Source organism: Saccharomyces kudriavzevii (assembly GCF_947243775.1).
Source record: "Saccharomyces kudriavzevii IFO 1802 strain IFO1802 genome assembly, chromosome: 14".
NCBI classification, from domain to species: domain Eukaryota; kingdom Fungi; phylum Ascomycota; class Saccharomycetes; order Saccharomycetales; family Saccharomycetaceae; genus Saccharomyces; species Saccharomyces kudriavzevii.
Genome location: NC_079285.1, coordinates 1 through 26680, shown reverse-complemented (window position 1 = coordinate 26680; position 26680 = coordinate 1). Strand labels below are relative to the sequence as shown.

The 26680-nt window shown below is 40.1% G+C and overlaps 9 protein-coding genes across 9 annotated transcripts; 5 read left to right on the top strand and 4 right to left on the bottom strand.

Moving 5' to 3' along the window:
- Nucleotides 1–147: 147 nt before the first annotated feature.
- On the bottom strand, nucleotides 148–3348 carry EGT2 (Egt2p; the record flags this gene model as incomplete). Its single annotated transcript, XM_056230590.1, has 1 exon — nucleotides 148–3348. The coding sequence occupies one exon, from the start codon at nucleotides 3346–3348 to the stop codon at nucleotides 148–150; it is 3201 nt and encodes a 1066-aa protein (XP_056084494.1).
- A 756-nt stretch (nucleotides 3349–4104) lies between these two features.
- Nucleotides 4105–4545, top strand: MDJ2 (Mdj2p; the record flags this gene model as incomplete). The annotated part of the gene is made up of 1 exon (XM_056230589.1): nucleotides 4105–4545. One exon carries the CDS (start codon nucleotides 4105–4107, stop codon nucleotides 4543–4545), a length of 441 nt encoding a protein of 146 aa, XP_056084493.1.
- Nucleotides 4546–4754: 209 nt separating this feature from the next.
- PEX6 (AAA family ATPase peroxin 6) lies at nucleotides 4755–7862 on the top strand (the record flags this gene model as incomplete). The annotated part of the gene is made up of 1 exon (XM_056230588.1): nucleotides 4755–7862. One exon carries the CDS (start codon nucleotides 4755–4757, stop codon nucleotides 7860–7862), a length of 3108 nt encoding a protein of 1035 aa, XP_056084492.1.
- A 209-nt stretch (nucleotides 7863–8071) lies between these two features.
- RPD3 (histone deacetylase RPD3) lies at nucleotides 8072–9373 on the top strand (the record flags this gene model as incomplete). Its single annotated transcript, XM_056230587.1, has 1 exon — nucleotides 8072–9373. The coding sequence occupies one exon, from the start codon at nucleotides 8072–8074 to the stop codon at nucleotides 9371–9373; it is 1302 nt and encodes a 433-aa protein (XP_056084491.1).
- Nucleotides 9374–11447: 2074 nt separating this feature from the next.
- Nucleotides 11448–12470, bottom strand: THI12 (4-amino-5-hydroxymethyl-2-methylpyrimidine phosphate synthase; the record flags this gene model as incomplete). The annotated part of the gene is made up of 1 exon (XM_056230586.1): nucleotides 11448–12470. The coding sequence occupies one exon, from the start codon at nucleotides 12468–12470 to the stop codon at nucleotides 11448–11450; it is 1023 nt and encodes a 340-aa protein (XP_056084490.1).
- A 3746-nt stretch (nucleotides 12471–16216) lies between these two features.
- On the top strand, nucleotides 16217–16579 carry SKDI14G0040 (SRP1/TIP1 family protein; the record flags this gene model as incomplete). Its single annotated transcript, XM_056230585.1, has 1 exon — nucleotides 16217–16579. One exon carries the CDS (start codon nucleotides 16217–16219, stop codon nucleotides 16577–16579), a length of 363 nt encoding a protein of 120 aa, XP_056084489.1.
- A 781-nt stretch (nucleotides 16580–17360) lies between these two features.
- SKDI14G0030 (FluC/FEX family fluoride channel) lies at nucleotides 17361–18413 on the bottom strand (the record flags this gene model as incomplete). Its single annotated transcript, XM_056230584.1, has 1 exon — nucleotides 17361–18413. One exon carries the CDS (start codon nucleotides 18411–18413, stop codon nucleotides 17361–17363), a length of 1053 nt encoding a protein of 350 aa, XP_056084488.1.
- A 2605-nt stretch (nucleotides 18414–21018) lies between these two features.
- On the bottom strand, nucleotides 21019–22137 carry COS1 (Cos1p; the record flags this gene model as incomplete). The annotated part of the gene is made up of 1 exon (XM_056230583.1): nucleotides 21019–22137. One exon carries the CDS (start codon nucleotides 22135–22137, stop codon nucleotides 21019–21021), a length of 1119 nt encoding a protein of 372 aa, XP_056084487.1.
- A 1325-nt stretch (nucleotides 22138–23462) lies between these two features.
- Nucleotides 23463–23825, top strand: SKDI14G0010 (SRP1/TIP1 family protein; the record flags this gene model as incomplete). Its single annotated transcript, XM_056230582.1, has 1 exon — nucleotides 23463–23825. The coding sequence occupies one exon, from the start codon at nucleotides 23463–23465 to the stop codon at nucleotides 23823–23825; it is 363 nt and encodes a 120-aa protein (XP_056084486.1).
- Between the last annotated feature and the right edge of the window lie 2855 nt (nucleotides 23826–26680).

Genomic DNA, 26680 nt, shown 5'->3' with positions numbered 1-26680 from the left:
AACGCGTATCTGCTTTATGTGGGAAACCACGTAGGTGGAAAAAATTTATCATCACAATTACAAACATTCTATAAAATATTATTTATGCATCAAGTTAAAAGAACTATTATTTTACTTTATATTCTACTCTTAATAAAGTAATACTTCCTACAGCAGAATAGAGATTAAACCCAAGAATAAAGTACCAATACTAATGGTTAGTTGATTGGCAGCACCTGAATATGTGGAAATGGTAGGAGGGTTGATCGCTGAGGAGGAATACCATGCAATAACTGTTGAAAGAGATGCTAAGGAACTTGTTGGTTTTGAGGCAGTAGTAGCGGCATTTACGATTGCAGAATGATGAGTACCAGTAGTACATGTCGTACAAACTTCAGTTGCTTTTGTTTCTTGAGACGTGGTAGAAGTTGTCAGAGTTTCAACCGGAACCAGTGAAGTATGTTCCGCATACTGAGCAGCACCTACAGCGGTACTGTAATCAGAAACTACGCTTTCATCGGTAGAAAGAGACATGTCGGAACCCTTTATGGTCGAAACTGGAACCAAGGTAGTATGCTCCGCAAACTGAGCGGCATTCACGGTCGTACTGTAATCAGAATCTACACTTTTATCGGTAGAAAGAGAGATGTGAGAATTTTTTATGGTCGAAACTGGAACCAAGGTGGTATGCTCTGCAAACTGAGCAGCATTCACGGTGGTACTGTAACCAGAATCTACACTTTTATCGGTAGAAAGAGAGATGTGAGAACCCTTTATGGTTGAAACTGGAATCAAAGTAGTATGCTCCGCATACTGAGCAGCACCTACAGTGGTACTGCAATCAGAAATTACGCTTTCATCGGTAAAAGTAAAGACACTTGAACCCTCCATTGTAGAGATTGGAACCAAACTACCATATTCTGTGGCTTGAACAGATTCAGTACATGTAGTTAAAGTATAGGTGTCATTTCTACCAGTGATTGTAACGACAGTTGATTTATCCAGCGTAGAAATTGGGAGTAAACTATCATATTCTGTAACATGAGCTGATTCTGTGGATGAAATTACGCTATAAACGCCATTTCTATCAGTAGTAATAGCGGTTACCTGAGTCAATTTGGTAGAAAGAGTTGAATTAGAGGGACCGGTTGCACCAGTACCGGTGGAAAGAGTCGACTTCTGTAAGGTATAAATTGGAAGCAAACTACCGTATTCTGTAACTTGCGCTGATTCTGTGGACGAGACTACACTGTAACCGCCATTTTTATCCGTAACAGTAGCGACAAACTGATCTGATTCGGTAGAGGAAACCGAACTGGAACTATCGTTTCTACCAAAGGCACCGGCAGTGGCCTTAGTACCAAATATGGACGTAGACGCTGACATCAAACTACTGTAACCAGCGGCTTGAGGAGATCCAGTAGACATAGCCAGATTGGAAGTAGCGTTCCTGCCTCTAGCAGCCGCGGCGATGTCCTTAGTGTTGGTTTCTGACAGTGAAATTGAAGTGCTGTATGTCGTAGTTTTCACTGTCTCTGTCGAGGAAACTAAACTGTGATCACCAGTTCTATTGTTGCCGGCAGCGCTGACTTCAGTAGTAATTGTAGAGATCGGTACCAAACTTCCAAATTCAGTAAGTTGTGCGGACTCCGTCGTAGTACTTAATAGGTATGACCCAGAAGCAATTGTTGTATTTGAAACAAATGGACCGGAAGGTACAGCAGAGGTAATAGGGATACTTGATGAATAATTAGTAATAGCAGACGAAAAGCTGGGAGCTGTGAAGTTAGATGCTAGGTAAGTACTAGTAGTAGATTGAATCGCAGATGAAGCAAATGAATTTGTAAAGTTACCGACATATGGAGCAAGAGTAGCTGATTGCTCAACAGATGAAGCTGTAGCTGTTGTGAAATTACCATCGTATGGAGTGCCTACAGTATATTGAGTAGCGGAAGAAGTTTCAGAAGTTGTAGAATTGTTGATATATGAAATTTCGGTAACGGCTGGACTAGCTGAGATGATTTGGGAAGCTAGTGAACTGGTATTTCTCTGTGTTTCGGTAACAGATTGAGCTGACAAAGAATTAGAAAAGGTTGAGTTTGCAGAACCTGGGGCTGAGGATGCTTTTGCATTTGTCGTTGAGATTGGATCTGTATAAAGTGCTGATGAAGAGATATCTGCAGTTACCGAAGAAGCAGAGAAAGTTTGTTCGCTGCTTAATGTAGAGCTGTAATTTCCAGTGGAAATGAGAGATGAGACTGTTGTGCTGCTAGTACTATCAACTGTAGAAAGGGGGATCTGGGTACTCAATGATGCAACAGCTGGAACTTCTGATGTAGTTGATGACTGTGGAGCCTGAGAAGTAAGAGTTGCATTTGTATATTTCGGTGTGATAGCAACATTTGAGCTAGTTGCTTCATCATTAGTGGTGGAGCCGACATTAGCAGCTGACTCAGAGAACAATTCTGAGCCCAAAGTGGTTGAAGTATCTCTTTTTCTCAAAATTTTATCGGGTGTATTTTCATCAGGATATGTCAAGTCGACCGTGTTAGATATAGAAGAGCTAGACAGCTGTTTAGTGAAGTATGTCACACGTAAGTATAACCCTCCACTGATTGTAGAGTTAAACAAGCATTTAATTTCATCTTCAGTGGAGTAATCATGAACAGTCGCAAATGGAATAGAATTGACAGGTTCGTTGAAAGCATCAACGGCAGTGACAACTTCAAACTTGGTTAACATGGTATTAAATACATAATCAGAGGATGAAGAAGCTTGAGAAGTCAAATAGACAGGTTGTAAGAAAGTCGACATTGGCAAATCAACAGTAAACCAGGCGGTATTATTTGCTTCGTATATGCCACCATCCGTTGTTACGGCAGAAATGTTCTTGGCAATATAATTGATGATGCCATTGAATATGTCACCTTCAGAATAGAAACTATACACAACGGCCTTTGGTTCTGTAATTTCAGATTTAGCGTCTGACGTGAGTTGTGCAAGGAAGTTGAAAGTAGTGGTTATATCTTCTGAACTCTTCTCTGGAATGGAAATAGTAAAATTGTTTGTTGATTGATCGGGGCGCGATATCGTGGCCACATTGTTCGAATTGTATTCTATGCTGAAAGGTTCTTGTGGAAACGACTTGAAGGCTTCGGGAACTTGGAATGATATGCTTTCCTGACTACCCTTGGGAATGGACAGTTGTCCTTCTATAATGAACCAATGGTCTTGGTCTGTGCATTCATCGGTTTTAGTATAGCTATCTTTTATTTGAATATCCTGTAAAACCGGCTGCGTTTGTGTAAGAGCGTGTGTAAAGCTGAGCAGTGAGAGGATGCCGACTACCGGTAAAAGTAGTTTATTCATTTTCGAGTTTTATATTTTGTTTGCCTGCTGGTTTTGAGTTGGTTTTATCGAGAGTGTCAGGTAAGCTTAAGATCAAGAACACAAGTTTTAGGTGAGCAAGAATGTATTCTGCTTTTATAACTGTGCAGCTTTGCGCCGAAAATAACTGACAAGCCACATTGAAGGGGAATATAGATCCAGTTCCGGGCATCAGACCAGCATCTTACACGTAAAACCTTGAATACACTTAGGGAAAGTGTCAGTAAATTAGTCTCTTGTCAGCCTGCTGTTTTTCCTCACAATTCGGACCCAGCGCGTCCGAATTAGGAAGGAGTAATCGAACCAGCAAGGATCACTTCGCTGAAAGAGGCGGCAGAAGGAACCAGCACAGATACAGACATTCGCTAATGTTGTATTCTATGCATGTATTTGTTGAGATATACTCTTGCATTTGGTAGAGCCATCGTTCACTTTCGCTTGCCTCAGCATCATCTATTCTGGCTTTTTCCTTTGCTTTGCACTTCGGAACGACGCATCGCACAGCTCATACTTTCGTACCATAAATTATTGGTCTTTGCTTAGGCAATGCCATAATGCTTGGCAGCATTTCTCATCTACAGTCTATTCTGTGATTAACGTATTTGCAAAACCTAAAGCTCATTACAAATGACAATACCGGAAAACGGAGATGCAATCTGGAAAAAAATACAAGCAAGAAAAATCGTCAAAGAAACTGCTCAACACACAGTGCACACTACAAAGACTTAGCATCCAAGAATGGTTTTCCCTATTATAATTGGATTGGGTGTGACAATGGCTGCCCTCAGCGTTAAGTCTGGTCTCAGTGCCTGGGCCGTTTTCAGGACCTTGTCTCCTTTGACCATAGCAAAACTAAATAATATCCGTATAGAAAACCCGACAGAAGGCTACCGCGATGCCCTCAAGTTCAGAAGCTCGCTGATAGACGAAGAGCTCAGAAACCGATTGAACCGGTACCAAGGGGGCTTTGCACCCAGAATGACAGAACCTGAAGCTTTGCTGATCTTGGACATCTCCTCCAGAGAAATTAATCACTTGGACGAGAAGCTGCTGAAAAGAAAACACAGGAAGGCCATGGTTCAAAACCATCCTGACAAGGGCGGGAGTCCCTACATGGCGGCAAAGATAAATGAGGCCAAAGAACTTCTCGAGCAGAGTGTTTTACTACGAAAGAGATAACTGGGCCCTTATATATGATATAGATGTTGTCACGCATCCTTACACCACGTAATAAGCAGCGATAATTTCCCAACTATTTCCGGGAAAATGGGATCATCGGGGAAATTGGAACAAGTCCATTAAGTTGGGAACAAAGAGTATAAATCGGTTGAATGGGTATATGTAAGTTAAGAGCACTTAGGCCAAACACAGCTGTACATCGGAAAAGCATGAAAGCATCGCTCACGTTTACCTTTTCCGGAATATACGTTCCCTGTAAGATTTCCAGGGATATATATCTGGAATTTGGCGATACAACTGAAGGTTTATATGGTACAATTGAGCTGCCCACATACGGTCCAGCTTGTGCGTCTAAGAAAATTATACAATGCTTCTTGGATGATTCGTTGCCCTTTTGTAGTATTGTTTTACCTTCCAAACTTTTTGGGTTTGTACCGACACAACCGACCGTAGATTTTTGCTATTTTGAGCCGATGCAAAGAGATAGAATACCCGTACTGGACAGCGTCGCGTTCATGATTAATGATCAATTGTACTCGAAACTAATGGTACTGCCGCAAGAGATTCAGCAACAACAGTTTTTGCATTACAAGTACGGTATCAACTCCCTAGAAACTGTGGTTCATGCTCGAGATATACTTACATCAGGCCTTTGCCAAATCTTAAGTTGTTCACCTTTTCCACAGGGATTTGTAGACTTTACGAAGACAGAACTAGTATTAATCAAGGATATTGATCAAAAATTAAGTACCAAAAAGTATATCAACGAAGATGAAGAATACGCATTACCTAAAATTGGGACAAATTCCGCTTTATCAGTCAACCTTAAGTCCCTTCCTCACGCAATCTTGAAAGATCTTCTTCGTCCAAAATCCTACCCCCATGACGATGATTCTATATACGCATTTACGGACGCTAAGACTCTATTACGCCTGGACGTCACGAGTGGATCCTTTATAGCAGTCTCAAATATGGGCTGCATCAGGCTAGTCAAATTGTTCGTTTTCCTGCTCCCTAATAGCTTCGAGAAAAATGCAATATACGTACCACCTAAAGTTATGGCAAGCTTTTCCGACTGCCACACTGTAACAATATCGAAGTCTAACATAGGCTATTCGGATATTCCAATTGCTAATCAAGTTTCCATATCAAGAGTAGGGGGCTGGCTGCAGTCCCAAAAGTGCTTTCAAAATATCATTCTAGCAAGTTTGAAAAGTTTTTTTAGCGACAGCAAAAGAATTCTTTGCCGGGATGATCTAATCCCAATTACTTTTGATTCTAGCATGGCCAATCTGAATATAACAGAGAACACCGATGAAACTAGTGACGATGGCGGACTAATCCAGTATTTTAAGAATGATTCCCTTGTATGGTTCATCGTCACAAGTGCAGAGGTTGATGTTACCTCCAAAGATAATGTCCATTTCATTATTGATCCTCATCGCACCAAACTAATAACTACTAATATAATCAATAAAAGACCTTTAACTTTTAAGAAATGCGATCTACAAAGATATTACGGATTTGCCGAAACTTTTCATTACGATATGCATAATTTCCCCTATGTGAGACAGCTGATCAACATATTAGAGACTTCATTTAATTGTTCCCAAAAAGGAATTTCTCTTAATGCCTCTGTGTTACTCCACTCTACTACCAAAAATGTTGGTAAAGCTACTATGGTGAGATTCGCTTCAAAACATCTCGGTGTACACCTGTTAGAAATCGATTGCCTTTCATTGACCTCAAACTTAAGACAAATGGATTCAACATCCAAGATTATTGGCTATATAAGAGCCAAATGGGAAAATGTGCTACCGTACACTTCCCCAGCTGTAATATTTTTGGCCCATTTGGATTCGATTTTACTTGACGTAAATGCCAATCAAGACCCAGAGGCAATAAAATTACAAAAATCTATAAACTTTGAAATGTCCAAACTATTGGAAGATTTTACGTCTGAATTTCCAGGAACTACATTCGTTGGTTCTGTGAGTAATATAGATAGTGTGCCATCAAGTTTTAGATCACACATGAGATTTGAGATCCTCATACCAGTTCCATCTGAATCACAACGGTTACGTATTTTTGAATGGTACTTATCTTCGTCAGAACTAAACAATGATGTCCAACAAGACGTCCCATTGTGTTGTGCAGATGATATTTCTTTTTCATCGCTCTCCTCACAATCTGCTGGGTTGACTCCTTTGGATATCAAATCCATCGTGAAAACGGCACGAATGACGGCCACAACACGTTATTATCAAGAACTCAGGAAGTCTAGATGGTGTGGACAATCAATTTTGATAATGCAAGAGGACTTGTCGAAGGCTATATCCAAAGCTAGAGACGAATTTTCCGTTTCTATTGGAGCTCCACAAATTCCTAATGTAACATGGGATGATATAGGTGGTATTGATTTCGTTAAAGGTGAAATAATGGATACAATAGATATGCCCCTAAAGCATCCTGAACTATTTACCTCAGGTATGAAAAAGAGAAGTGGTATCTTGTTTTATGGACCCCCAGGTACAGGTAAAACTTTGGTGGCTAAAGCTATCGCAACAAGTTTTTCCTTGAATTTTTTTAGTGTTAAAGGTCCTGAATTGCTGAATATGTACATCGGTGAAAGTGAAGCCAATGTACGTAGAGTTTTTCAAAAGGCAAGAGAGGCCAAACCATGTGTAATTTTTTTCGATGAAATTGATTCTGTGGCTCCCAAGCGTGGGAATCAAGGTGACTCGGGTGGTGTCATGGATCGTATAGTTTCTCAGTTGCTAGCAGAGCTGGATGGAATGAGCACCGATGCTGACGGTGTCTTTGTCATTGGAGCAACCAATAGGCCAGATTTATTGGATGAAGCATTGCTAAGACCAGGGAGATTCGACAAGTTGTTGTATTTAGGTATACCAGACACGGATGTCAAACAATTGAATATTCTGGAGGCGTTAACTCGTAAGTTCGTGCTTGACAGCGACGTGAGGCTCATCGAGCTGGCAAAACTATGCCCATTCAATTATACTGGTGCGGATTTTTATGCCCTTTGTTCGGATGCAATGCTTAACGCCATGTCGAGAATTGCACGTCTAGTAGAAACCAAAGTCTCCCAGTACAACGAAGCTAGTGGGGAAAGTATTTCCACACGTCGTTGGTTCGATAAGATCGCCACAAAGGATGATACAAAAGTTGTTGTCAAAATGGAAGACTTTCTGGAGGCACAAAAGCAGCTCGCTCCAAGTGTATCACAAGCCGAACTGGATCATTATCAAAGGGTGAGAGCTAATTTCGAAGGTGTTTCAATCATAACGGATATATAAAATATAATCAATCGTATATGCAGTGCTGTAAATATTATGCTTCTATTCTCTTACCCTCCCTGATACATTATAACAAGAGGGAAAAAATGAAAAAGATATTGATAGTCGATTTTACTTGTATAAAAAATTTGGGCTAAGTTTATACGTAAAGGTTATGAGAAAAATTGAGGAAAACAGACACCCGTGGGAAGAATTGAATATTCGTGGCGATGGTATATGAAGCAAAGCCTTTCGATCCGATCACAGTTAAGCCAAATGACAAAAGACGCGTTGCTTATTTTTACGATGCAGATGTTGGGAATTATGCATATGGAGCAGGCCACCCGATGAAGCCGCACAGAATAAGAATGGCACATTCGCTTATCATGAACTATGGCCTGTACAAGAAGATGGAGATCTATAGGGCTAAGCCAGCAACGAAACAAGAAATGTGCCAGTTCCATACTGACGAGTATATTGATTTTTTGTCGAGGGTCACTCCGGATAATTTAGAAATGTTCAAAAGAGAAAGTGTCAAGTTCAATGTCGGCGATGATTGTCCAGTCTTTGATGGGCTTTATGAGTACTGCAGTATTTCAGGCGGTGGCTCTATGGAAGGTGCTGCTCGACTAAACAGGGGCAAGTGTGATGTTGCCGTCAATTATGCTGGTGGTTTACATCACGCAAAAAAATCAGAAGCTTCGGGGTTCTGTTATTTAAATGATATAGTGTTGGGTATCATTGAACTGCTACGATACCACCCCAGAGTCCTGTATATCGATATTGATGTGCATCATGGTGATGGCGTGGAAGAAGCATTTTATAGTACGGATCGTGTCATGACATGTTCTTTCCATAAATATGGTGAGTTTTTCCCTGGTACAGGTGAATTGAGAGATATTGGGGTGGGCACTGGAAAGAATTACGCCGTCAACGTTCCGTTACGAGACGGTATAGATGATGCCACATATAGATCTGTGTTTGAACCTGTAATAAAAAAAATTATGGAATGGTATCAACCTTCAGCTGTTGTATTACAGTGTGGTGGTGACTCCTTATCTGGTGATCGTCTTGGCTGCTTTAATCTTTCCATGGAAGGCCATGGTAATTGTGTTAACTACGTAAAGTCATTTGGGATCCCAATGATGGTTGTTGGTGGCGGTGGCTATACTATGAGAAATGTTGCAAGGACATGGTGCTTCGAAACCGGTTTGCTAAATAACGTTGTCTTGGACAAAGACTTACCGTACAATGAATACTATGAGTATTATGGTCCTGATTATAAACTGAGTGTCAGACCTTCGAATATGTTTAATGTGAATACGCCAGACTATCTTGACAAGATAATGACCAATATATTTGCTAATCTAGAAAACACTAAATATGCACCAAGTGTTCAGCTGAACCATACACCTAGGGATGCAGAAGATTTGGGTGATATCGAGGAAGATTCCGCGGAGGCTGTAGACACGAAAGGTGGTTCGCAGTATGCAAGAGACTTACATGTTGAGCATGACAACGAATTCTATTGAGCAAAAGAACTGTAAAAATATATACGAATATAATATAATGTCAATCCAAAAACATGAAACGAAGAAAGCATTTGGAATGCTATTAATAATATAATAGAACCGTAAACCTACGCTTCATAAATGATCTCAGACAAGCAGTTAATTGATATAATTCCGTCATGAGGCATACATTGTTTTTACCCTGTCATGTAAAATCCAGACTTAAAGATCTAAATTGTACGTCCTCGTTTCAATTACTTTTTATAACATTATTGCTGCCCTTATTCCATAGCCTATTCTTTCAGCCACCTATAATGTTGATATATACTTACTAATCCCGTCAAAAATTATTAGACAAACTTTCTACTACTTTCCAACTAAGTTCCATCGTTTGCGAACAACATTAAGAGAGCGGGCGCACGACTGCAAAAATATAAAACAATGCAAGACTCCCAGGGGTAGAGTACGCTCCATTTTCTCGATCAATTTTCTATCCTAGCAAGCAATTACTAGTCGAAAAATGTCTGATTTATTTGGACCTACACCTGAACCGCCCGCTGAATTAGGACCATAAGGCTCTCGCTGAAGTTGCTGGCTTTAGGGTTTCTCCACTAATCTTGGTGAGGCATCAATTGGTGATGTTGATCAGAATTCATGGGCAAGAGCGAGCCTTTAAGCTACATGATGCTTTCTACAAAGGAGGCGGGAACTTCATTGACACTGCAAATAACTAGCAAAATGAACGGCCAGAAACCTGAATTTGTAAATGGATGGAGTCAAGAAATGGCGAGACCAAATCGTCATTTCTATGAAGTTCATTACAGGTTATAAGAATACGAAGTAGACAGGGGCAATAGTGCCAACCGCAAATACAAGCGTTGTTTGCATGTAAGTCTAAGATTCTTTTTCAGAATTTCAAACTGCCTGCATCCTCTATGTTCACTGGTGTGATTATATGAGTCCAGTTGAAGAGGCTATGGATAACCTGCACATCCTTTTTTTCAGTAGCGCAAGGCCCTACGTATCTGTGTACCTGCGAGGGTTGTGTCTGCAGCAAACTACCACGCCATTTCTCATGCGAAGACTCCTTTCAATGTCTGTTAAGATGAATGGAATGTGTTGAAAAGAGATTTTGAACGTGAAATTTTCCCAAAAGCTCTTGTTCCTGGGGTATCTTAAGAGGTGGCAGGTTCCAAACAAAAGCGGCCATTGAAGAGCTGTAAGAAAGCTGGAGAGGGCATATGTGCCATTATGGGACCTCGAGAACATTCAAGGGACAAGATCTCTATCAGTGAGGTATTAGACAAGGTTGTTGAAGAAAACGGACAACCATCGCCATTGCTTATGTTTGTTCCAAGGCGAAATGTGATTCCACAGTGTCTGAGGAAGGAAATTTAAACACCTCAAACGGAATGTAGAGACACTGAGTATCAAATCGACAAGGGGAAAAATAGAATGCCTACAGCGTTATTTGATGCTAAGCGTCCTGACTAACGCTATAACACCTATATCTGTCAGACTAGCACTATTTGAGATTTTTTTTCAATTCTTCAGTTATGTCTCTCAGTGACACTCGTTTTCTCTTATTCTGGAAGTTCTTTCTTCGACCTTGTTTACAAATTTGGAGTCCTTGTTTCTTTGACCATTTTCATCTTCAATGTCATCAAATTCAGTATATGAACTTCGTAACGTCGAAGATCTTCGGCCTAATTGGAGATGATCCAGCTGTTACCAAGCAGATCTCAACCAGGATAGTTTTTTGACGATTAGTTTTACTTATGATTAATTATGTCTATGATGAGAAATAAAATCACAGACGCGTTGGTCATATCTGTTCATATTGCATATAGGGGGAAAGTTATATCTTCATGGTAGGCGTTTTCCGTTGATTCAAGGCATCTTATTTCTGGATCAAGAATTCCAATGCCCTTTGACGGCAGGTAACGAAAGAACTGGATAAAAAGAGTCGTATTGAAAACTTCACAAATATACAAGCATACATCTATATCAAAGGGGAGAGCAAATAGCTAACGTGAAATCGTGTCTAAAAGTAAAAAACATCGACCAGGGTGGCTCAACAATTGGTGCGGCCAGTCTAAGCTGGAAGAGCCAATCTCTTGAAAGTACCTTCCTTTCTACACTTTTCTTGATGAATAGCCATTAATCTTTGAGCTTCTAAAGGATCAGAAACTTCTTCAGGTTCTGGCCAGGATAAGTATTCATTGGTGTAGTTAGAGACATAGTCTGGTGGCAAGATAGCCAATCTCTTACCGTAGCCGGTAACTTTCTTCCAGTCACGATGAACATTGAACAAAGATGAGGAGAAGTAAGCGTAGCATCTTTGGTATTGTTTGTAAGATAATTCGGTGTCCAATTGAGGCTTGAAGTCAACGTATTCCTTCCAAGCTCTGACAGGATCGCTTAGAACATAGTCAGTAGCCTTCTTGATGGCTTTCAAAAACTTTCTGACCTTTTCAGGATTCTTCTTCAAGAATTCATCGTTACAGATGTAAAGGACGGTACAGAAACAACAGCAACCCAAACAAGCCAACTTGTCAATTCTCAACATCTTGGCATCGCTGGCTGGTCTACCCTGCTTGGCCAAGTATTCTTCCAATTCGACTTGTTGCATACATTCAATACCAACACCAGCATCAATCTTACCTTCAATGATGTACTTGGCAATGTTCATACCACATCTGACGGCTGTGTAGTCTTCTGGAGACATACCGTAGTGCTTGGTCAATTCGTCAATTTGGATCTTACCAAATTCACCAACGTAACCGATTCTCTTACCCTTTAGGGATTGGAAGTCTTCGGTGATACCGCTACCCTCCAAGTATAGGACACCGGTGAATGGTTCATCCAACAAGGAGGCGACAGAGGTGACTGGGAAACCACGGGCCTTAGCAGCCAAAGTGTGGATCATGGCTTTCAAACCCATGTCGACCTTACCGGATCCAATCAACTCAGTGACATCTGATGGATTGGTTGGTTCCAGCAGGGCAAGATCTAAACCTTGTTCCTTGAAGTAACCCTTGGTTTGGGCCAAGAAGATTGGGATATGGTATGGAGCTGGTTGCCAGTTTAACAAAAATGTAATTTTATCGGTAGACATATCTTGGTTGTATTTCTTGTTGATGTGCGAATTCTATATAATTGAAGAAAACAAGAGTAAAAGGAACAACAAGAAGTTTAAAGCATGAACACAATAACGCAAGGCTTTTATATCTTTATTTTCCAGCCATTTTAGCATCAACGTGCTTCCAGTGCTGTGCTGTTTGTTCAACAGAAGCCACCTTGCCTCTTCTGAATGAAAATAATATTTTATGCGTACTGCTAGTTGAATATTTTGCATTCTTCGCAATGCATAAGCCATTCAAACCAAATTGAGGAAGTCGCAGTTGAAAATCGATAAATGTATGATGTTGTCACCTGGAGGTGATTTGCTGTCTTTATGCATTGCGCGCCAATCTTCATTCCCTTAAAAAATTGAGCAGCTCCATCGCTTAATCGCATATTGAAATCGTCTCTCAAGAGAATATATACATTTACACGTATATTATATATATGAACGAGCGTGCCTTTTGGTTGAAGAGAGCAAATAAGATACAGAGAACAATGAGGATTTCCTCCTTGATTTTCGTATATACAAACTGAGTTGAACAATGTATCATGTTGTGTATACCAGATGATGTTTAGTAACTACGATACATTAATGGGAATTTATAAAGAAAGAGAAATATGCTTGTAGGCACCAGTTATTTCACCATCCGATTCCGCGAATCTTGTCCCATTCTCGCTGGCTATCTCATTGATCGATTGGAAGGAAATAGAAGCACCAGATCATCCAAACCACCGCACACCTGTGATAATTTTGCTGGGCTCTCATAACTGATTTGGACTTCGAAGATTGACTTCTTAGTGTTTGATAACTTGAAGATTTTTTCATAGGCCACTCAGACTAGCAAAGCAAATGGCAGTATCTAACGATATGAAATCACCGGCGCCATAAAGTTGCCCCACGCTTGACTTACCTTCCATATTTCAAAAGGTTCAAATTCAAGTTTCAATGCGAGATAGGCCTCTCTAATATTCCAGAAAATTTGTTAACTGACAATGCTGACAAATAATTAGGATCGGGTACCTGAAGATGATTTGAAGCATTTTTTTTTTACATGTCACGCTCCAACGCGACTGGTTATATTTGTGCTCCAGCTCATTAGTGTATCTACCTTTCCCGGTGACTGGCAGTGCTCATTTTTGCTCGCTGCTGTTTCCTATTAGAGCGTTGTCGCTTATAAGGATTTTCTGTGACGGTGCAGTTACTTGCAATTGGGATTTTAGGAGTATCATAATAGTTCTCTCTTTACTAAGTTTTTACTCCAGAGAAGTCAGTATTAACAATCTAATTTACCTCGAATTTTGAAAAAAATGGTGCGCTAACATTTTTCTCATAGGTATGTGTTATTTTCGGCGAATCTAACACGTATCAAAGATCAAGGTCATAAGGATTTATGAAATGTGAAGAAAAAACCGTACTGTTTCATTAGGGAAATTTTGACAGATATTCTATTATCGTTTATTTTTTTCCAGAAATTCCCAAAAATCCAGTTCAGAGAACTATTCTAAATATTTTACTCGATTATGCAGGCCAATCTTTAAAAAAAGAAAAACGACTGATTCTAAAACATTGTGAACCAGAATATTTTCGGGTCACTGAGGAAATGAATTGATAGTAGTTGATGGGGTGATTCCTTCCTTTTATCCTACAGACCCAACACTAAAACTTCAGACTGGACCTAAACTACCGAGGGAGAAGCGCATTCCAAATCACTTTGCAGTTTACGATTTCCTGAGTCTACGCCTGCATTCATTCAAAATAGTACACTATGTTATAAGATATGATGGCAGCAGGTTCAAAGCAACTAGCTCACTCCTATATGAGCACAGTACAGTACGTCTGAATATTGAACTTTTCGCCCTGCCTTTTTTTGCTGCACTTTTTCCTCCGTGCAGCAAATGATGCTTGAACAATACGTGCCCCTAAAAACAAAGTTTTTTTTCTTACGAAACTCTTGCATATAGGGTAAATCAGGGACCGTCTGTACCGTAGAGGCCTGAAAGCCGAGACAGCATTTTTATTTTAGTTAAGATGTAAGTGTCAGTACCATACAATTTGAACCTATGAGTTAAGCAATATCTAGTACACTTGGTGAGTGCTGAAAAGAGGAGCACAATAGAAAAAATACGGCAGAATAGAGTGTGGTTGCTATTCAATCAAGAATAAATTAGGCAGTGAAGGTTGTTTATCTGTACTTTTGATGGCATGCTATTTTAGCAATGGTGGATATGCCTACTCTTATATAATGTTGTAGCCCCCGTGTGAATGTATTGCAAGCGATAATGAATTGCGTAGTACAACAATGCTATTGTATTTACCAGAAAGACTAACCGATCACTCCACAATATCTGCATGTGTGCTTATAGCGACATCGAATACAGTTCGTTCATTCAGAATTACTCCCACTTATTGATCAATAATAATATCAGCTGTTACATAATGTGCCTTCTTTCGGTGCCTTTTCTTCTTGGCATATGCAGGTCTTCTTCGGACTATATAAGGCAACTTCTGGGGGTTGCAAATTCAAGTAACAAATCTTCTTAACGACCCCCCACAAATACGGAAAGTACTGAAGTTGAAGATGAGAAGAATATACGTTTGTTATTCCATGGATATCTCGAACCTCAAAGATTGTCTCATCTGAGGACGTTTTCAAAAATCACTCTATGCGATCCTGCTTGTTGAGACATTTTCTAATTTTTGTTATACCTCTCTGACTAGCCACTCTTGTCCTCTACTTTGGTGTCATGTCGTATCGAAACAATATACTCAGTTTTCCAAGGAAATTATGGCAGATTCTTTCAATGTGTTTCAACTTTTTCACGAATACAAGCTACAGTTCGAAACTCGTGATTTCTGTTGCTCAATATCATTCTGTTCTTAGTGGATGTAATAGTATTGTACGTACAAAACTCTGCTATGGTGGACCTCATGTCATCGATGTGGTAAGTTGAGCGTACCAATGGTGATTATTTCAAGTCAAATGTCGTGGCCATTTAAGATTTGACGGTTTGAAGATGTTACGCTAAGCCACAGAAGCTATGTGGAAAATGGCACTATACGTGATAGAGTAACACAAGGAATATGTATGTTGCACTTTCTGTATTACGGTGCGACAACAGAAAAAAACCGGAATGCGATCCTCGAGAATTCATCAACAATTTTATTGATATTATATAATCGTGAGTCCACCCACAGGGTACACGACTACCAAAACATGATAGTTATTCCATAGTTGAATCTGGGTAAAGGAACAGTACTATATTCCCCGGCAATCGTTTAGCGCGCACTGAATAAGGCTTAGACAATAGGCTTCTGAACGAGGGTCCACATCATGAAATCGGATCTTCGTTTGCCAAAAAGTGAAAGGTTACAGACCCGTAAAGGGTTCTCAACGCACCTCGACACCCCTAATAATCAACATTCTTCCCTTCTGTACATACGAGAAATAAACGCATGCCAAGCGTGCTCTCACATGCAAAAGCTATGCAAGCCAATTCGTTCAAGAACAGGCGCATCTCCATAGTGAAAGTGAATATGGGTGTGAGAGGTAAGATAGGAAGAAGTATGCGATGAAAGGTGAGCGTCCACTAATTCGTTTGGGTAGCAACAAACTGGTCAAAGAAATCGTATAAATAGAGCAGCTCTGATCATCTATCTTTGAGAATATGCCTTCATTCTTCTCTTTCCAGTTAAGCCTATATCAGCACTAAAGAAACAATCGAAAAAAAACAAATACAATGGTCAAATTAACCTCAATTGCTGCTGGTGTCGCCGCTCTAGCTGCTGGTGCCTCTGCCACCACCACCCTAGCTCAATCCGACGAAAGAGTCAACTTGGTTGAATTGGGTGTCTACGTCTCTGATATCAGAGCTCACTTGGCCCAATACTACTTGTTCCAAGCCGCCCACCCCACTGAAACCTACCCAGTTGAAGTTGCTCAAGCTGTCTTCAACTACGGTGACTTCACCACGATGTTGACCGGTATTGCTCCAGATCAAGTGACCAGAATGATCACTGGTGTCCCATGGTACTCCACCAGATTGAGACCAGCCATCTCTAGCGCTCTATCTGCAGACGGTATCTACACCATCGCCAACTAGACATGCTTTTACGAATGAAATCCTGCGACATTAGGAAGTAATGAAAAAATATAAAAATATGATTTGACGGTGTATATAGTTGAATATGTGTATATTAATATTATAAATCTCCTGAATCAATCATCAGAAATTATTTCATAGAACGCAAGTTGCGGGATCGAGTAATCATTCTATGAAGAATCGCCGAAATGATAGGGCAGACGTGTTCCATTATGGTCCCAAGTAGCTGGAGTGTGCTATATTTGGCAAACTTACTTTGTTCTTGTAGGCCGACCGTAGTTTCCAAAGTCAGTATAATAATATGTCTGTGTTTTATTATTCTTATTATTTTTCATTATACAATGTTTTACATATTGATTTACGCAAAATCTGCATCTTCTATTATCGAAAGTAGCATGAACTTCGTTCGCTTTAATTTTACTGCGGATTCTTTCTTGGTGGACGTAGAAAAGCGTGCTGGATTATATAAAAGTGTTTGCCTGTTGCAATTTGCGAGGATAGATGACCTCTATTTGAGCTCTTGAGAATGTATTATACAATTTTATGAACTGCCGAAGTGTCAACAATAAATCTTAAGAGCCCTGTTTTGGCCATTTTTGCAATGAAAAAGCCATGCTAGAATGGAAATATACTTTCTGGAGCATCAAAAAAGTTTTCAACCATAAAAACCACTAGTGCCGTAACAATTTACGGAGAAGAAAGAAAATTGCGATACATCAATGCACTCAGCTAAGCAGTTTGGCTGTTGAATCAAAATAGGCGAAAAGGAAAGAAAAAAAGTTCAACAAACTCCTGCAGTCAGACCTTTCGTCCATGCATATGACCCCAGAGTAATAACTATCAGACTGTACGATAGAGCTACGCTTGTGATATAATAAAACATAGTGCAGAGAAAAGGCATAGAATATGCTTCATTAATGAACGTGCTTGTAGTGCTTAGACCGCCACAAAATCCGGAACCCAGAGCTGATATTACCAAGCAGGTGTTATAACTTCCGATAATCGGATGATGGTTATGTGAACCACTGTTACCTCTTTGAACTATATTCAGGATAGCCAGTACTAGAGTTGCAAAAATATTGGCAATGAAAGTCCCTAGAGGAAAGTACTTTATCCTTGGGTTGAACTTTTTAGATAAAATCCATCTCAAGTATGATCCGAAAATTCCAAATAACGCCGGCAAAGTCCAGTCACCACGTGAGTAATTGCTATAAACACATGCCAAAGTAATGAGAGTAGCAAGAATTGGAATGCAAAGCAGCGCGGTCGCATAAATATCAATCTTGAAGATCTTATCAACAACAACTTCTCTTTTGAATTCCAAAGAAGATATCTCTTCGTTTTCAGTTTTTAATGGTTTTTGAAAGTATTTTGCAAGCAAATCCTGGGCTATTTTTCTCCCAAAGATTAACGCTGACATAGACATTAACAAATGTGTCAACAAAACTGACAAAAACTCCATTATACCATAGGCTTTATTCGGAAATTTGCCAGCTGTGTTTGGCGTCAGTTGCATTGAATGATCAAACACTTCTATCATCATAGTGGAAAACGAAGAGGTCGAACCTGCAAGGCCCACAGTTAAGCATGCGTAAAAATGGGCGTGGTTTTCAAACCATCCCACAATATTCAGCCCAGATACAATTCCCATGATAATGCAGGCTACTACATTAGCCCACAGTGCTGTGGTTGGTCTAATGTATGCGTTCGGATAGTTGGATAATGCAATGAGACCTAATCTACAATAGTTTCCTAGTATACTATGTGAAATGAACGATAAATGAAGTATCACTTCGTCTAAGAAAACCTTTTTCCTACCACTGGGCCTAATCATTTTCCAGTTTTCATCACTCCCTTCCTTTGGGGTATTTAAGGTTAATTGCAAACAGAGAGTTTTTCGAGTCGAGTATCTATGTTGCTATATGTTTTACACGATAAACAACGCACACTAAAACGAGGAGTCCCTTATCCAGTATGATGAATGGAAAAGTGCGACCCTTTCTGCAGCGTTTGCATTTGAAGCAGAGTTTTCGTGAGAGGAAAAGTTGCGCGATACGTGTTTTGGAGCAGTTTTTTTTTAGCTAGAGCTTCACCACCCAGTAACATATATCGCCCACAAGTTCATACATCTCAGGTCATCCATGGTGATTGATAGCATAATTCATTGCCCAGACTTTTAGGCTTGGCCGAACAGTGTCGCAAACCCCTTTAAGCAAGAGTTTGAACTTATAGAAGCAATGTGGTTTGAGGATCATGAGGTGGATGAGGGGTTGCACGAGTCGTTAGGAAAATGATGTGATTTGACCTTAATCATTGCAAAAAATGCTATGAGGAAATCCTATCGTTGGTAAAAAACAAGACAAGCATCTGATCAGTTTCTGTACGATATGCCGTATCGCCTTTTGCTCTAGAGCCTTGCTATACATTACAAAATAATGATAGACTTTTTGAAGGAAGAAAAATATTGGAAAAAGAAAACGAACCATTACACACGTCAGAAAGGCGCACGCAAGTGGAAGTGTATTAGGAAAGGGATTACAAAGGCCGTGGAAAATGTCAATAGTATTATAGGCCTTGGCCGAATCTAATTTATGTGTTAAGAATAAGGACGCCGTCGATGGGCCTATGCTGATGGTTGGCACGCCTGATAAGTCCAAATTAGGCACTAATCCTATTATTTGTCTTTCACGTGTGCGGCGCTGCTTCTGCAAAGAGCGATAGTCCTCTTATCAGCACATAGCTGAATTGGCAGGCGTCAAGCGAGACTTGCTCGTTATACCCGTTCTGCTTTTAACGTTCCAAATGGACTTGGCCCCATGCAGGTGCTCCTTACTATCCAGGAACTGAAGAGTGCCCCCGTTAGTTCCAAAATTTTTGAAGCTAAATGAATGGGTACCGAGGTTTATTACTATTCAAAAGTCTAACCAAGAGGCAGTATGGACCTTCAGCTAAAAATTTTGGGAATGAGGGTGGCGTTGCTCCCAATATCGATAGTGTGGAAGATACTATAGACCGAATTATTGGGGCCATCAATGAATGTGGTCACGAAGGTAAGGCGAAAATGGTGCTGCTTCCATGTTTTATAAAGATGGAAAGTATGACTTAAATTTCAAAGACCCCAAAATCAGATCTATCCAAACGGCTCGACGCGACCCAATTGGCAGATCACTGCCATTCTTTGCTGGAGGAAATAACCCTTGATCTTCTTTGAAGATCTGTACGTTGAAGACGATCGTACTCTTGGCCAGAAGCGTCGGTGTTCAAATTGACTTTCTGACGGAACGGCATCTATTTCTGCTGCCAATCAAGCTTTCGACGCTGTATGGCGTACGATGCTTATTTGAAAAGAACAGAATTCAAAAAATTGCGAGTTTTCAAAAGATCACATAGGCCAAGTGAAACCGAAGATTCATTCTCCGCAGACTTAGATGTTGGTGTAAGTTGTGGTCAAGTTAAATTTGGCGCACTGTCAAAATCAGAAGGTTGGCTAAGTGCAAGCTGACTTTACATATCGAGGAGAAACTCAGAGGTGATTGCACATATGTAGGCGTGGAATTTCATGAAGGCAAAAATTATAAAGTATTTATGTGTATGTATATACACATATTTTCTTTTTAATAATTATACAGTAGTTTATGCCAGTTGTTGTTTTGAGAAGCAGCCGATGTAGCCCACTTGATGCAAGATTTTGTGACGTTAGATGCGCCTAAATAATCTATATTATGCTATTTTTTACGAAATCACTGATTATGACTATAAATTCTTCTCATTAATTAGATTTTTCATTAATTTTCAAAATTAAAGCATAGTTGTAAAAATAGTCCCGTATAGAGTTCTTGCGCTGTTGCACCGTCAGAGAAGTCATTCATTAATCATAAAGACCGCAACAAATAGATCTAAAACATCAACTGGAACATTATAGTACAAAAATTAATTGAACCTGTGCACATCGATAATTAGGGTATATCAGTAAAAACATTGTCAGGGATATGAATTTTTATCTTGTATTCAATACACACATTGGTAATACTTTTAAATCCTTTCTTGATGAACAGATGTGAAAAAAAGGGGCTTCCATTGTCATGAATAAATGGAACAGATCTCCAGTCTTATATACTTTATTTATAATTTGAGAATCAAGCCGTTGCACATTAGCTGTCAATGTAATGATATTCTGGGCCAAGCCAAGTTGCGCAGATGAAGTTTCCTGGTAAAACTGCAACTTCACTATTTAGGCTATTTATTAGAATATCTTTTCATTCGGAAAAGGAAATTAAAATAAATCAAGTGCGTACAGCAGGATGATAGTACTTTGATTTTTGTGCATCGGTGAGGAACAGACAAAAGGGGATGGGTTAAATAGCAAAGGGTAGAAGACGGTGCAGTCGCTTTGACCTGATAAACTGAAAATGTTCAAAACCGAGGGAAAATATTCATATCTACACCAAATGCTCATCAGAACAGGAAGATTGCGCTTGCCGAATGTATGGCCATAGTTCAACATCCAATGATACGTTCGAGGATGTTTTTTTGCAAGATAAAAGACTGACAAAGTTGCCCTCAAAGAACCGTTGACAGTCAATTCCATCGAAGAAGTATTCCTCATTCCTCCAAGCTTTCTGCTCGAACAAGTATCTATTCATTATCTTTGCGATCTTATCCCATCCTTTGGCGCCAATATCTTGCTCATTTATGATAGTTGACAAGAATTGCTTTTTATGTTCCATTTTCATCCATGCACCTACCATATTTTGGAAATCTTGCATCACCATTATGAAGAAAATGCCTCCGAGGTACAAGACGCGAAACAGAAGGCCCCAATTCCATTTAGCGAAGATAAAGACCGAATGAAAAAGGGCCAGCAGTAAAGACCGAAGCCGAAAAATCCTCTTGAAAACCCAAGTAAGCTTGAAACGGTAAATTTCCCTGGGAAGTTGAGCGTCTGTCGAATTTGTAGTACTCAATGACGGTTCCCACTCCTTGTTGACCTCCGCAAAATAAAATTCCAAAGCTTTTTCAATGTATGGGACTGAATCTCCGAAGGACTTAAGCTTAGCATCATCATCTTTCTTTAAAGAAAATGGCTCTAAAATGGTTGTTCTGAATGCTTCTTGACAGTGCGAACCATCAAAAAATAAGTATTCTGTTTTCCAGAGTTTGTTTTCATACATATATGAGTTGAGATTTACTGCAATAGCGTCCCAATCATCGGCATGTGTACCTGGAGTGTTTTCGATGATTTCTTTGGAAAATTGAATAAGTTGTTTTGATATGGCACATTTACCACATGATATTTGAATGGCGGGCAAACTTATGACCCCTAGAAACAGAAGAACAAAGGCTATAAACGGATATATCCAAACAGCGGATATTTCCCACCAGGCTATAAGCGATAACCATAATAGTAACCAGATACGAAAAGTTAGGGACCTGTAAATCTCATAGCAGGACCAAGTAAACCTATTTCTGAATACTTTCTTGGGTAGAACGATCCTATAAGATGCAACTTGCTCGGAGGATAACAGTTTTTCTTCATCTTCAATTTCAGTATCTTTCATGTTGATGATGATGAGAGTTCGAGAAATTTGTTTTTCCAATTTGCGACCCCCTTGCAATTGCCTTAAATATAGTCTGAAAGACGTCTTTTCCTGCCAAGAAAAAAACAGCAAAAGCGCACGCATTATGCAACAGTTGATAGCTTAGTTGCTATTATGATTGAACAATAAGTGGAGCATGGTAGAGAGCTATAGTTTGCTATATTTATTGGGCTTAACCTTTCACATCAATTCCTGCAAAGAGTAGGTACAGCAAAAGGGTAAAAAATCATGACTAACTAAGAGTTATGAAATAACAGGCCGAGGAACAACCAAATCTTTAGATGTACTCTTTCAATCTAAGACAAGCTCGAGTGACAATGGTTTGATGAGACATGGCTCAAGACCCATGTACATGCGGAAGTTATGATTCAAGACCTGTGCCATCCGTTGTGCCATGTAATTCTGTCCTGAGTGGATGAAATACTATTGCAGACATACGGACACTGCTATGGCGGTCCTCGTGTGATTGATATTGTAAATTCAGCGTACGAATGGTGGTTATTTTAAGTCAAAATGACATGGCTATTGAAGACTTGCTTGACGGTTTGAAGATTTTATGCCAAGCCACAGAAGCTGTGTGGAAGATGGCACTATACGTGATAGAGTAACACAAGAATTATGTATGTTGCACTTTTTGCATCGCGGTGCGACGACAGAAAAAACCAGAATGCCATCCTCGAGAATGTGATCCTCGAGAATACGATTGTCGAGAATTCATCAACAATTTTATTGATATTATAAAATATTGAGTCCACCCACAGGGTACGCGACTGCCAACACATGGTAGTTATTGCATAGTTGAATCTGGGTAAAGGAACAGTGCTATTTTCCCCGGCAATCGTTTAGCGCGCACTGAATAAGGCTTAGACAATAGGCTTCTGAACGAGGGCCCACATCATGAAATCGGATCTTCGTTTGCCAAAAAGTGAAAGGTTACAGACCCGTAAAGGGTTCAACGCACCTCGACACCCCTAATAATCAGCATTCTTCCCTTCTGTACATACGAGAAATAAACGCATGCCAAGCGTGCTCTCACATGCAAAAACTATGCAAGCCAATTCGTTCAAGGACAGGCACATCTCCATGGTGACAATTAATATGGGTGTGAGAGATAAGGTGGGAAGAAGTATGCGATGAATGGTGAGCGTCCACTAATTCGTTTGTGTAGCAACAAACTGGTCAAAGAAATCATATAAATAGAGCAGCTTTGGTCATCTATCTTCATTATTTTTTTCTAGTTAAGCCTATATCAGCACTAAAGAAACAATCGAAAACAAACAAATACAATGGTCAAATTAACTTCAATCGCTGCTGGTGTCGCCGCTCTAGCTGCTGGTGCCTCTGCCACCACCACCTTAGCTCAATCCGACGAAAGAGTCAACTTGGTTGAATTGGGTGTCTACGTCTCTGATATCAGAGCTCACTTGGCCCAATACTACTTGTTCCAAGCCGCTCACCCAACTGAAACCTACCCAGTCGAAGTCGCTCAAGCTGTTTTCAACTACGGTGACTTCACCACGATGTTGACCGGTATTGCTCCAGACCAAGTGACCAGAATGATCACTGGTGTCCCATGGTACTCTACCAGATTGAGACCAGCCATCTCCAGTGCTCTATCTGCAGACGGTATCTACACCATCGCCAACTAGACATGCTCTTACGAATGATATCCTACGGACATAAGAAGTAATGAAAAATGAAAAAATGTGATTTGACGGTGTATATAGTTGAATATGTGTATATTAATATTATAAACCTGCTCAGTCAATTACGGTATTTTTGAAACGGAGGTAGAATGAAATGCGGAATGAAATAAAGATTAGTGAGGATTACTTATGACTGGTGAATATTTTATGAAAAGTGAAAAATAGTTAAAAAATATAAAATGGAGAGATTAATTATAGGAAAATGAGAGTAATGATATTATATTGAAGCGCTATATGAGTATGTTATATTCTATAGCGTCCGTGTGCGTATGTAGTTGTACTATAGTGTAGTGCATGGAATGGAGATACTGGGACCTAAAACTTGGATTTAGGTGATGATATTTTATGTTCATGTGACGAGTGAGTAGCATGCGGAGGATGTACAAGAGGAAAGGCGGTAATGGTAGAGAAAGAGTATGGTGATGAATAATGGAATTGAGTAGAGATTAAAGTGATTGTATTCGTTTATGTAGCACCCGTGTGCGTATGTGCTGGTGTTATGTTAAGAATATATTGAGAATACTGTAATGGCGGTTTATTGAGGTGATGATATTGTGTATTCTATGTTAGCAATGATATGCTGATGGGAGCAGTATGATGTTAGAGAGTGGAGGGCATGGGGGTGATGTGATGGTGGTGATTGTATTGTATATATTAGTTATGTTAACAATGGCGTAATGCAGAAGCTGATGTATAGTCAAGGTGTTAGAGTATTGAAGTACTGAGTACAGTTGTATGGTCCACAAGGATAAGTGATTAGTTGTGGATAGTTAGGTGTGACAGAAATAGGTAGGATTAATAAGTAAAACAGGGTATGAATTACTAAGGTATGTGCAATATATAGTGATGGGGTGTGGTATGGCAGTATTCTGTAGCGTCCGTGTGAGTATGTGCTGGATATGACATTATGATTCAATGGGGGAGAGCCGAGTTAGTTAGCAGGATATAAAGTGTGATATGGTGATGGTCTAGAGTAAAGTGATTGGTGTATGTTTATTGTTTACGATTATTGTATATATGGGAGGTAAATGGAGTGCAGTGTTTAAAGGATATAAAGAAGGTGTGGCAATGACGAGTGGATGTATATGTTGTTTAGAATGCAGATAAGGGGTATGAAGTGTTAGATGTGAGATAGTATGAGTTTGGTGTAATGACATTAGGTATGAACGGCTGGGTGTGCCACGCGGTAGTATCAAAGTAAGGTGATAGTAATTGAGAGATACAGAAGAGGTGAGAGGGTGATAACTTGGGGATATGTTATTCAGCTAACATAGATGAGAGATGGATACATAAATGTGAAATATAATGAGTTTAGTGTTGAAATGACCCAGGGTATAAACCGCTGAGGTAAGGGCCGTACTTAGTGATGTTATAGATGAGAGGTGGTTTAGTACTATATAATAAGGGCTTATATTGGTCACGTGATGGTATTTCGGGCTACAGAAGAGGTGAGAAGGTGATAACATGGGGATATACTATTCAGGATACAAGGACACGATATAGATACATAAATGTGAAATATAATGAGTTTAGTGTTGAAATGACCCAGGGTATAAACCGCTGAGGTAAAGGCCGTATTTAGTGATGTGATGGAATGGTGCTGGTAAAGCATGTGGTGGGGGTGAGAAAGCGTGGGGTGTTATATATTCAGGGTAACATTAAAGGGTGTTCTTACAGTCCGTTTGAGTGGTGGATAGGGTAATAGCAGAGCAAGTGGTAGTGATGATGATGATGGTGATGGTAGTGATGGTGATGGTGGTATGGTTATGGTAGTGATGATAGTGATAGTGGTAGTGGTGACGATGGTGATATGGTTATGGTTATGGTGCAATAGTGATGGGTGTTAGTAGTGGTGATAATGATGACGACGATGATGGTAGTGCATATTATAGAATGTTGATATATGGTAAAGACTGTGAAGTATGGAAGTATTGAGTGCTGTTCTATAAGGATGAGGTGTGGTATGGCAGTATTCTGTAACGTCCGTATGGCTATGTGCTGGATATAATACTATGATTCAATGGGGAAGAGCCGGGTCAGGTAGGAAAGGTGGGTAGTGTGTGTTTGTTTACATTTCTTTGTTTACCTTATTTATCTCCATTTCTTTGTTTAGGTTCATTGTATGTATGGTAGGTAAATAGAGGGTAGTGTTTGGATGATACAGAAGAGATGAGAAGGTGATAAGTTGGGGATATGTTATTCAACTAGCAGAGATGAGATATGGATATATAGATATGCAATATTGTGAGTTTAGTGTGGAAAAGGCCCTGGGTATAAACCGCTGAGGTAAGGGCCGTATTTAGTGATGTGGTGGAATAGTGATGGTAAGCATGTGGTGGGGTGAGAAAGCGTGGGGTACATGGTCAGGGTAACATTAGAGGGAGTTCTTACAGTCAGTTCGAGTGATGGGTAGGGTAATAGCAAGGTGGGTGGTAGTGATAGTGATGGTGATGGTGGTAGTGGTAGTGATGGTGTGAGGTGTGTGTGGGTGTGGGTGTGTGTGTGTGGGTGTGGTGTGGGTGTGTGTGGGTGTGGGTGTGTGTGGGTGTGTGTGGGTGTGGGTGTGTGTGTGTGTGTGGGTGTGTGGGTGTGGGTGTGTGGGTGTGGGTGTGGGTGTGGGTGTGGGTGTGGTGTGTGGGTGTGTGTGTGGGTGTGGTGTGTGTGTGTGTGTGGTGTGGTGTGTGGGTGTGGGTGTGTGTGTGGGTGTGGTGTGGTGTGTGTGGGTGTGTGTGTGGGTGTGTGTGGGTGTGGTGTGGTGTGGGTGTGGGTGTGTGTGTGGGTGTGGGTGTGGTGTGTGT